Source organism: Plectropomus leopardus, chromosome 15 (genome assembly GCF_026936395.1).
Source record: "Plectropomus leopardus strain MGB_pleo_1.0 chromosome 15, ASM2693639v1, whole genome shotgun sequence".
Classification (NCBI taxonomy): domain Eukaryota; kingdom Metazoa; phylum Chordata; class Actinopteri; order Perciformes; family Serranidae; genus Plectropomus; species Plectropomus leopardus.
The window spans coordinates 1,449,990-1,462,244 of record NC_142190.1 but is presented as its reverse complement, the minus strand read 5'-3'; the positions used below and the strand labels follow the sequence as shown (position 1 = coordinate 1,462,244).

Sequence of the window (12,255 nt, the reverse complement as noted above, 5' to 3'; positions counted from 1 at the left end):
AGACGCCACTTGTAGGAAGCATTTCTAATCTTCCGACCACTCAAAGTGCTTTTACAAGCAGTCACACACACACACACACACACACACACACACACACACACACACACACTCACTCACTCTCTCTCTCTCTCTCTCTCTCTCTCTCTCCCCCACACACACACACACACACACACACACACACACACACACACACACCTGCCACTCCGGTGAACACTCACTGAGATTTGGGGTTCAGTATTTTGCTCAAGGATGCTTCAACATGCGAACCGTCGGTAACCTGCGCCTCCTCCTGAACCGCAGCCGGTAACATTTGTTCTGGTGATTGGCTGCAGATGATCAGTGGGAGAGAAGGAGGAGAAGAAACTGCACAACAAGCAGATCAGTCGGACAAATGTCGAAGAAAGAAACATTTTCCATCAGAAACGTCAACAAGCAGCTGAAAATACAGAACAGTGTACAGCTCAGGAGTCAGTGCGCAGGGTGCTGATTGGTCCTGTTACAGTTTTCTATAAGTAGACAGAGAGAGAGAGAGAGAGAGAGAGAGAGAGAGAGAGAGAGAGAGGGAAGGAAGGGAGAGAGGGGGAGGGTGGGGGGTGAGGTAGTTGGATCAGAAACACTGAACACACTCTGACACTCTGTGTCGGTGAGAGTCGTCGCGGCAGCAGAAGCTCTGCGCTCTGGATGTTTGATCAGAGGGACACACTGAGAGAGAGAGACACGGAGACGCAGACAGGACCGGAGCGGACTGCCGGTGGATGTGTGAGTCCGTGGCCGGCCTGCGGTGGATCTGCGTCGGCCCCGGTGTGAATGGGATTACGCCGGAGGAAACATGCGGCCGCAGAGCTTCCCGGTCCCCTCGGCGCTCCTCGCGCTGCTGCTGCCGCTGCTGCTCGGGCTCTGCAGCGGCACAAGTTTCCCAAGTAACATCAACATAGGTGAGTGAGCGGCGGGGCGCGCGCACCCCGGGGGCGCTCCGGGACCAACCCGGCGGGAGCTCATTATCTCTAGTTCTGCTGAAATATCTCAAATATTTCATGCTGTCTGTGAGACTGTGGGCTGCGTTCCTATATTTTTAATCGAGCCGCCTACTTGCGTTCATTCACGAGCTCGTGCATCAATTTAATGACGCACTGTATGAGGCGCTCCCAACTCCAGCAATAAACACTTTCCCCAACACATAAACAACCCATTTATGCCTTTTTTGTCATGCAGTATTTGGACTTGGAAAGATTTTTTGGAAGCCAAATGCTCCATCACTAGTTTCAGTCGGTGGTGTCATGCAACACTTCCAAATGCAGCCTCTCATAATAATATCGTCCTTTATTGCCATAATATATTTGTTATGACATATCGTATTTTTGTAGCCCCGCTCACCACCCCTGTAATAATGCCTGTAGCTTGGATTCCCTTTGTGACTTACAGTATGTTAGAATTCATATATTCATTATATGACTTAAAGTGTGTATTGTGTCTCTTGGACTTCCTACAACATGCAGTGAAAAGAATACAATAATAAAAACAATATTTTAATGAACCAAGTGCCCAAAACTACAGTAATATTGTTTTTTGCTTCGAGTAATATCTAAGGAATCAGCACCAAGGACAGGGAAACTAATATTATAGAAAACAGCACCATGGACAGAGAAACTAATAATATAGGGAAAAGCACCATGGACAGAGACAAAGTGATATCATAGTAATCAGCACCATGGAGTCATATAGTGCTGTTAAGAATCAGCACCACGGAGAGAGACACGCATTAATATTAAAAGAATCCGCACTGTGGTCAGAGTCTTGCATTGGTATTACTGGACCATGGACAGAGTCATATAGAAATAATAAAAGATAAAGTGATTTAAAATAAATCAGCACCGTGGACAGAGTCATATAGAAATAATACAAGATAAAGTGATTTAAAATGAATCAGCAGCGTGGACAGAGTCATATAGTGATGTTAAGAATCAGCAGCGTGGACAGAGTCATATAGTGATGTTAAGAATCAGCAGCGTGGACAGAGTCATATAGTGATGTTAAGAATCAGCATGATGGACAGAGACTCATTAATATTAAATTAATTTGCAGTGTCGACAGAGACAGCGATTTCATAGTAATCACCACCATAAACACACACACAGTGATATCATTGTAATCAGCACCATGGACAGAGACAAACTGATATCAAAGTAATCAGAACCATGGACAGAGACATAGTCATAGTAATCAGCACCATGGACAGAGACACACCAATTTCATAGTATTCAGCACCATGGTCAGAGACACAGTGACATCATAGTAGTTAGCACCATGGACAGTGTATAGGAATAATACAGGATACATTGATTTAAAGTGAAACTGTGCCATAGACAGACTCATACAGTGCTGTTAAGAATCAGCACCACGGAGAGAGACAATATTAAAGATATTAAAAGAATAAGCACTATGGACAGAGTCTTGCATTGATATTATTGGAGCATGGACAGTGGCTATAGTGGTACTACAGGAGTTGGCATCATGGACAGAGTCATATGGTGTCATTAATGGAATCAGCACCATGGACAGAGTCATTAGGTGGTAATATAGGAATTAGCACTATTCACCATCTATATTAGCACTATTAATCACCATCTTGTATAATGTCATAGAGTGACGTCACACAAATCAGCACTCATGGACAGAGACATAAAGTGATATTAAACGTATCACCACCATGGACAGTGTCATATAGTGATACTATTAGAGTCTGCACCATTGACGGAGAGATTGTTAATTATAGCTATAGTATAATATCAGCACCATGGACAGAGTTTTTTAGGGTTTCATAGGAATCTGCGTTGTGGACAGAGTCATGTAGTGATACTATTGTAATCAGCACTATGCACAGAGTCATACATGCACATTATAGGAATCAGCACCATGGACAGAGTCATAAAGTGATTTAATTGGAATCAGCACTATGGACAGAGTCATACAGTGATATTATACTAATTAGCCCCATGGATCGAGTTTTACAGTAACAGGATAGAAATCAGCACAATGTACAGAGTCATGCAGTTATTGATAGGAATCAGCAACATGTAGCAATACTATTGGTTGCTATTGTTTTACTTAACAGTTGAGCAGGACGTTAAGACAGAATTTATTTTGCTGAAACACCATTTTACGAGGTTACTGTTATATACTATATTACACTGAGAGATTTTTATCGATGTATCATTGTGTAAACAGCACCTTAGTGTTGCAGTTGGTCAAGATGTAGCTTTTTTTGCCATTTCTATCCTATTGGATCTTTCATGCACAATTTTATTAGCTGATGACATAGTGGTTATGTTACCATTTAACCTGTACAGAGCCTTGAAGCTAAAGGTGTCAGATAAATGTTGTGGAGTAAAAAGTTAAAAATAATTTTTTTTTAAAGAAGAAAACAAAACTAGGAAAATATGGAACGAAATATTTATATTTATCATAAGGATATATTTAAAAATAATTTAATGAATCATAAGAATTTATAAGCCATTTTGTTCAGGTCATTTTTCCATTTTTTCCATTTTATTATTTCATATTTTTTGTTGTTGTTTGTTCAGGGGGATTATGTTTTTTCTTTTCTTTTTTTCCTAATTTCTTCATCATTTCTTTTAAAAATTGCTTATTGCCTTCTCCCCGTGTTTTTGAAATAAATCAGGTTTCAAAGGGTTAAGACAGACTTGTAAATTACATAATTTAATCACATTTTCTCTTTCCATTTTACCATCTTGGTTGTGTCTTGTACCGAACACCTCAGCCACTCAGGTTTATTTCCTGTATTCAGTATGAGTCCTCTCAAAGCGCCTCTCTCTGAAACTTCTCTCACTGTGACATTCGTGCGCCGGATGAATCCTTCCCGCTGTTTTTTTATTCCCATTTGAACCTGGACTGGTTTGGTCACATTGAGCGCGGATCAGCTGTGGGCTGCAGAGCGTGTGACTCTCCCAAAATGAACTCATAATGTGATTCATCAGACCAGTGGCCCAGAGTTTCCGCTCATGTTTGGTGCTGATGTGGCATCAAGTTGAACTAACCTGCATTTCAGTGGAATAAAAACGCCTCCTGCAGCCGGCGAGCAGCTGACCTGCAAACCAACGAGCGGCTGCGGAGCTCAGAGTTAAAACTCATCAACGCTGCTTTTCTCTGTTTGTTAACCCTTTAAAACCTGGATCACCTTTCTGGTGCTGCATTCAGATGCCTTTCACAAGTATTAAGTAAAATACATATCAGTTTATAATATATATATATATATATATATATATATATATATATATATATATATATATATAATATATATATATATATATTCCCTCAAATTTTCTTTTAATATCACAAAGTTGTAATCATGAGCTCTTTTGGCCACAATAATAAAATAGAGAAAATCTGATATTTTGTCTAAGTTTGGAGAAACATTGTGAAGGTGTCACATTGAGCTCTGGGTCACTGTATTGCAATTTCTCTCTATTTTCTTTTTATTTTATTTATTCATATCTACTTTTCTTTCTTTCTTTGCTTCTTTCTGTATTTATTTATCTATTTATTTATTTAATTTTTTTTTTTCAAAAATAAGAATAGGCCTAATAATAAATACATTTTTAAGTGTAAATAAGTTGCCAGAAAAAAAGCATCAAAGTACAGCTTGTTGATAAAAACAAACAAACAAACAAACAAACAAACAAAACAGATGCAAAGGATCTCCTGGATCTCCTTACTGACATCCAGGTTTGGCCCCAAATTTCCTCAAATCCTCTGACCTCCCCCTTTGAAAAATGGAAGTGACTTTTACTTTGTAGGAGAGTATTATTTTTAAGTGTGGAATGAGTACTTTGACTTCAGTAAAACTGTAAAGCTATTAAACATTGTCTTTCGTGTAATTTATCCTTTTTCACATTAAATCCTTTCATGTGTAATTTTTTTTCGTCTCTTTAGTTTTATTCTAGATTTCGGAGCTTTTATTTTGAATGCGCGTTTCCGGCGGCAGTGACATGTGAGCCTCAGCTCGGTGAAAAATGTCTCCGCTAAACACATAAAACACAGAAAAAGCTGCGTTTTCTGCTTGTTTGTCTCCTGACCGATGCAGACATGAGGTTCCTCCGTTTTTCGTTTATTCTCGTATTTAATGTAAAGTGACATTTTATCGTATTTCGTATCGAAGTTTTAAAGTGACTGCGTGAGCTAGCAAAACTGCTGGATCAGACTCCCCCTTCACTTCCTGTGGTTAGTTTTTGTGTTTTCAGCTTCAGTTTCAGTTCATCTGCGTCTCATGTCACACAAAACTTACTTTTCACACTCAATCTTTAAAAACTATTATACGTTGATATTATTTTCTACTTTCATTGAATGTACTTTTTTTAACCAACATGAGTGCCAATAATAATAACAAATCTTCATTCATTATAAGAATTTTAACGCTTTATATACCAGGTTTTTGTTAATATTAATTAATTAATTAAGGTTTTTTTTAAAAACATCTAACAATTATTTTAATCATCGATTGATATGTGGATTATTTTGTCATTTAATAGGTCGTTCAGAAAAAGTGAAAAATTTCCATCAAAAATGTCTCGTTTTGTCCGACCAACAGTAAGAGATCCAAAAATACTGAATTTTCTGTCAAAGTAAGACAAAGAAAAGTAGAAGATTCTCCCAGCAGAGAAACTGAAACCAGAGAATTAAGATTTAAAAAAAACAGATGCTGATCAGCTAATCAATAATTGCATTAAAGCTGCACCTCTAGAAGGTTTAGAAAAGACAAAACCAGAATGTTTTACAACATGATTTTTCTGTGTGAGATGGAGTCATTACAGCGGCTGAAGAAAAAGTTGATTTTAACATTTGAATGTAGTGGCTGCAATCAAACATGAAAACTGCCTCTGCACACTTCAGCGCCGAGAAGACAAGAGGGTCCATCAGCCAGAGTTTAAGTGTTGAGATAATTTCACAGCGACCCTTAAAATCATCATGTCGAGAGCGAGTGAGTGGAGCGAAAAGTGGAGTGAATGAGCGCCGGGAAAAGAGGCTTTGAACCGCAATTACTGCAAAATGCAGACCTGATTATTTATAGTGGCGGTGCTAAACTCAGTGTCAGCCGCCGTCTGCTGAGCTGTTAGTGCAACTTTGATCAGAAGTTTCGAGCCACCGGGAGCGCTGTGGAGCAGTGGCTTCATGAATGAGTCTCATCTTGTGTGTGTGCACGAGGACGGTAACACGCCAAGAAACAAAAACAAGTCAAAGGAAGACTTCAGCGGGTCGGTTAAGACTTGTAAGTTTTAAGTTTAGGTATTTAGTTATTAGCCAAACCAGTCAGGGAAAATGTTGGTATTAAAATTTCTGCAAACCAATCGTTAACCTCATGGTTAGGAAAACCTTCTGTTTCGGCTTAAAATTCCTGCTTTTTGTTGCACTATTCTGGCTGGAAATGCAGTGATGTCTCTGTAAAAAACAATGACTATTTGTTGTTCAGTTGGCTAAAAAACAGCCCTGTTTGGGGCCAAAAAATTACGCTTGAAAAACAGCAGCGGGGCCTGAAAAAACACACAAGTTTAGTGCCTAAAATTCAGCTAAAAGCCACTAAAGAGCCACTGGAAACACAGTAACAGGTTGCTAAAACACCCACATCTGTTTAACAGCAACACTGGAAAACAGCCATATGTGGCTTAAAAGCGTCCTCCTCTGGTGTTCAGAAAACAGCTGGAAAATGAGCAGGGGGTCGCTAAAAATCACGCAAATTTGGTTCTTAAAAACTGCTTGAAAAACTGTAAGGCGTTGCTTAAAAACACATCTGGCGCCTAAAATACAGCTGGAGGAGCAGCAACAAGTGATTAACAAACACCCATGTTTGGAGCTTAAAAGACCGCCGGAAAAACAGTGACGGGTTACTGAAAACACACATTTGGTGCTGAAACTGCTGGAAAAACAGTGGCTGGTAACTACAAAACATCCTCATCTGATACCTAAGATGCAGCTAAAAAAACAGCGGTGGGTTGCTAAAAACACCAATGTGTGATTTCCAAATTCCGCTGGAAAAATTTGGGGCTGATATTTGGCATTTTGACGATTATCTGTATCTGCATTTAATTAAATGATGGCCGATTATTAAAGTGTCAGCATGGGAGGGACTTTTACTTTGTAAAAGTACTGGGAGCTATTTTTATTCATTTATTTGTTATTTAAATTTTCATTTGACTTTATCAAAAAAGTAGCAGGGAACTTGCTGTATTTGATGTTGAACGTTTCAGTTTTGATTAAACATTTGATATTTAAGGCATTTCAACAAAGTTTTGTTCTGGAGTAAATATCGACAGAAAACTTTTCATTTTTTTGTAAATGGTTAACGGTCTCATTAACTACTAATAATCTGTATGTGCATCAGCCCCGAGAAACCAATATTGGTTGACCCCACTTTAGACGCCCACATTTCGGGCCTAAAATACCCCTAGAAAACACATGAAGACTTGAGCAGAGATCTGCAGCCCTGCAGGCGTCTCTCAGAGTCACACCGTCCACCGTCTCCTCGTCCTGCAGATGACAGAGTCAGCTCAGATACTGCGTCACTTTAGAAGCACCGATATATGTATGAAATGTACACACGTGACATATTTGTGGTTTGCAGAATCGTACAGTGCAAAGATTTTGTTTTGGCGGACTGAGGTGAAGTTTCGTCTTTCTTTTCTTCCTCGGCTCTTCGTGACAGTAAATAATTCGCTGTGTTTATCTCTGTGAAACAGGAGGCCTTTTCCCCACCGGCTCCCATGAGTACGAGGTGTTTCGCTTCGCCCTGGCGCAGCACCAGGACGTCCCCAAACTGGTGCCACAGGTGGACATGGTGGACACGGGGAGCAGCTTCGCCATGACCTACGCCTGTAAGTTCACACAGAGGAGTCTTCCTCTCTGCTGTGATGTTTTTTATAAATGCCAAGGACGTAAAAATGTGTTTTGTTATTATCGTGGATCCGCAGACCTGGCGTGTGCTCGGGCTGCATTTTAAGCGATGACACTTCGGTGCAGTAACTCAGCCAAATGTTCTCTCTGTGACCTTTTATGGATTTATTTTTTATATGAATTCTGAATCAAATGAGAAAGTGCTGCTCGCGGTGTCGACCCTGAAGATAATTACGGCGACTCTGCAACTCGGCTGAGGTTGTGATTTGACAAATATCTCCTAAGTTAGATTTTTCCCCGTCTGATTCAGTCTGATAAACTCACTGAAGTCGACCTTCTCAGCAGCAAACGGCAGACGGACACAGTTTGGCGTCAGCAGCGCCGAACGTGTTGTTTTTATATCAGCGCTCATGTTATCAAGTTAGAGCATTCACACCGCCCGAGCAGCAGTCAGGCGCGTCTCAGCTGCGTATCAGCTGCAGCACATCCAGAGAAACGGGGACTTTCCGATTATTTACTCGTGCCGCGCACTTTTGTCAGCAGACACAGACAGTAAAGACGGTGTTTTGATGATAATATTGACTCAACACCACTTTTTACTGCAGTTTGAAGTCTCTGTCACAGAGAAGAGGAAATACAAAGACGTCTGTTTTACTCAAACTTCCTTGCTTCCCTTTCAAAACAAAAGCCCTCTGACAACGTCTCTGTGGACAGAATCCCCTCAGTTGCTGATACAAGGCATTTTATTTTGAAACATTTACAGGAGCATGTTGTCAGCTGTGCAGGAGCTGCACGACTTCATAAATGAGGGGAATATGTGCTTATAAATGTGGAAAAACAGCACATATAGCTGCGAGCAGCGACGCAGCAGCGACGCAGCAGCAACACAGCAGCAATGCAGCTACAACCCTGCAGCTCGGTGACGCTGCTGTCATGCACTGCTGACGCGTGCTGTGTGAAACAGGCCTTAGAGACGAGCTGGTGAACGTGGTGGAGCTTTTAGCGGCTAAAGAGTCAAATGTTTCCATCAGGAGTCGGTGGAGACCAAAAACTGAGCTCACAGAGAGACGACATTGGACTGACGCTCAAGAGCACAAACTGTAACAGCCGGAGGAAATGTATACTGGATGCCGATGTTGCATCAGTGTTTTGTATGAGTTCGTTTTGGAGTCTTTCTTGTGCAGCTGATATTTTATGCGTCAATGTCAGCAATAACCGAGGCCGGATGTGTCGGGTTTTCGGGCTGTCGGTCTGTCACGGACCAGATCTGAAAACAGTTTTAAGAAAAAAAAAGGACAATATAAACAAATGTGCTTGACCCCCACCTCTCATAAATAACAGTCCCTAAACTATATTTAAATATTCAGTTTTAATCTCTCTCTGAATTTATTATTATTTTTGATAATATATATTTTTTAAAAAGCTAATATATTGTAATGAAAGAGAACAGAAAAGGAGTATCTGTTTCTTTTTTTAGAGATTGTATGGTCTTTAACATTTGCCTCAAAGTCCTGGAAGTGTACAATGAACCCTGGATTTGTCGGCTGGTTATGTTGTTGGTGCAACATTGGACCGTGTCATGAGGTGGTCACCGTCCGCTGTAGTCCCCATCACGGGTCAGTGCGCCTCTCTTCCACCTTCCAGACTCCATTCAGCAGAGTTTGGGTTTATGGAAAATAGCTCTAAAAGGAGGGCGGCTTTGAAAGAGCAGTCAGCAGCAGTAAATGGACGTAGACCGCAGGGAGCTCAGCACTAAATGGACTGTGGCCCCGGGGAGCGTTCAGCGCGCTGCAGCAGGTTTACAGAACAATGTGCTGACCTTGTTTTTATTCTGCCGCCGAAACGGTGAATTTAGCAGCCAGCTTCATTACACCTGAATTAAAATCTAAAGGCATAATGACACGAGCAGCTGCCTTCATCTGATGGCAGCTTTTTAAACGAAACTCTCACAGATGTTTTAATACCTTTGATTTTTTTTACAACGTTCATTTATAAGTATTGCAAGATTTATTAAAAGGAGCAGTTTGTAACAAACTCTGTAACACTTAAACTGTCTCTCTAAAAAGTTCTATAACTCTATTTATGATATAATTCTGCAGAATATAATTATGCTTATTTATACATTTTTCAACAAAAAACTCCTGCTGTTGTGAACACAGCTATATTCATGTTTGACGCTTTAAAACCTGGATGACATCTCTTTACTTGTGCTGGTTTCAGGTGCCTCTCACAAGTGTTTAACCTTTGAACCCTCAGCAAATTTCTTTGAGTTCTTAATAAAAAATGTAGTTGTAGAAAATTATTTTTAAAAAGCCAGGAGAAAATCTGAAGGGAAAAAAGACAAAAGCTAGGGTAAAACTACGCTTGTAGCTTATTTAAAAAGAATTACAATAATATTTACATACATACAATAATATAACTTTTTTGGAATTAATATAGTTTTTATAGCAGTTTTTCAAAATCATTTTCTTTAAAAAAACAAAAAAAACCCCCAAAAACTTGTTTTTCACTTATATATTAGTGAAAAAAAGGGAGAAAGTATGAGTTTTATAACTCATACTTTCTCCCTTTTGACACTTTCACAATGTGTGCACTTGCTATTTTTTGTGATTTAAATTTAAGCACATTTTACTGTGAGCGATGGATTAAAGGCTCATTGAAAGTCATTTAGTTTACATGCTTGTATTAATGTATTCATTTGTGGTGTCGGCTTTTATGGGACGGGGATGTTGCGAGTTGGCCATTCGGACAGATACCCTATAAAATCTCCCTCTTCCTCACAGCCCAATGTTGGCAGCTATGGGAAGATAGAAAGTCACCATCTGTCTTCATGTCTCCAGATTATTGTCCAGTGCACAGCTGATAGCTTTGTGGTTTGTTTACATGACATAACAGATGTGCGTATTTCACGGACTCACGGTGGACAGAAAGCTTTGATGTTACTTGAGAGTCGGACGCTCGTTCACTGTTGGGACGTGATGTCATTAATTTCCACTTCTCAATGAAGTCAAATTTAACACGTGTGAAAATCCTATATATCATCCTATAAAACAGAAACGTTTAGAGTATAAACTCAGCGTGACATCAGCGTCCGCAGTGAAAAGCAAAGTCCCAATCTGCATCTTCAACATCAAAACTACATTTTGCAGAATATTAAACAGGTTTTAGTTTCGTTTTGAGATTTTAACGATGCTCTCTCATTCAGTTTTAGTGCTCAGCAGGGCCGCCGAATTCCCAAAATGTGTTTCCCAGCTTGATGTTTGGAAACTTGAGATAGTTCTCACAGTGGTTATTAATCAACAGGTGTTTTTCTGCTGAGTCATGCTTCATGTATTCCCGTAGAGTCCCACAGAGCGGCTCCTCTGATATCGTTCAGATTCTTAACCCTTTGATACCTGAGCAGGTTGGCTTGATGTCTTTCAAAAATATACATAAAAGATAAAAAATTTAATTAAAAATTAAATAAATAACAATAAAAACAAGAAAATTTGCAAAAAATGAGAAATAATTGAAAAAATAAGTAAAAGGAAAAAAACAGGAAAATTTGCTTTAAATAAGAAAAAAGAAAAATACAGTAAAAGAAAACAAACAAACAAGGAAATGACCTGGAAAGGGGCTTAAAATAGTAATAGTTCTGTAAGATAGTCTTAAATATACAGTTATAATTACAGTTTTAGATAATTTTAATTGCCTCTTTCAAAATAATTTTCAAAATCAACTAATTTTTTTACAGTTCTTGCAGAAAAAGTTCTCGCTTGCCTTTTTTATTCCCATGTTTTCAAAAGTCAGCAAACCAGTTTCAGATTTCGAAAGTTTATATACTCGTGAAGGTGTCTGAATGCAGCACAAGAAAAGTTGATGCTGATCAAAAAAAGGGTTAAAACTGGAGGAGCGTTCAGGGTGTCAAACTCAGTGAGGTGAGACATCGTAATCAGACTCTGAGACGTGATCCTCGTTTAACCTCAGTTTACCTCTTTATTAGAAAAAAATCAGGTAGGAGTTTTGGGACAGACAGAAGACAGAGGTCTTTATCTTTTACTTTTTAATGAGACAGGATTCGTGGGACAAACAGAAGACAGAGGTTTTTATCTTTTACTTTTTAATGAGACAGGATTCGTGGGACAAACAGAAGACAGAGGTTTTTATTATTTTTGAGGTTTTAATGAGAGACGTTTGGTAGCAGAAGGTTTGTCCTCGCCGTGTTCAGAGCTGCAGGTTATTTTTCTGAAGCAGACGTGAACAGAGTCTGAATGACGGAGCTGCTGCACCTGAGCTGATCTCACCTGCCCTCTGGACACTCAACACAACCCTCCGCCTGTCTGTCTCTGTCTCTGTCTCTGTCTCTGTCTCTGT

At 39.6% G+C, this 12,255-nt stretch overlaps 1 protein-coding gene across 7 annotated transcripts in view; it reads left to right on the top strand.

The window, feature by feature from the left end:
- LOC121938644 (glutamate receptor 1-like) overlaps window positions 1-12,255 on the top strand; it is a 148,677-nt gene that overhangs the window by 45,908 nt on the left and 90,514 nt on the right. For 6 of the 7 annotated variants that reach the window (XR_015778855.1, XR_015778852.1, XR_015778853.1 and 3 more), the window contains exons 1-2: window positions 615-935; window positions 7,749-7,883. Coding sequence is in view for 3 of the 7 variants with exons in the window: in XM_088088065.1 (XP_087944191.1) it covers window positions 830-935; window positions 7,749-7,883 (241 nt within the window). In the remaining 4 variants the exon portion in view is untranslated. Of the gene's footprint in view, window positions 1-614; window positions 936-7,748; window positions 7,884-12,255 lie in introns of those variants that run through there. The other variant, XM_088088067.1, reaches the window with a different exon arrangement.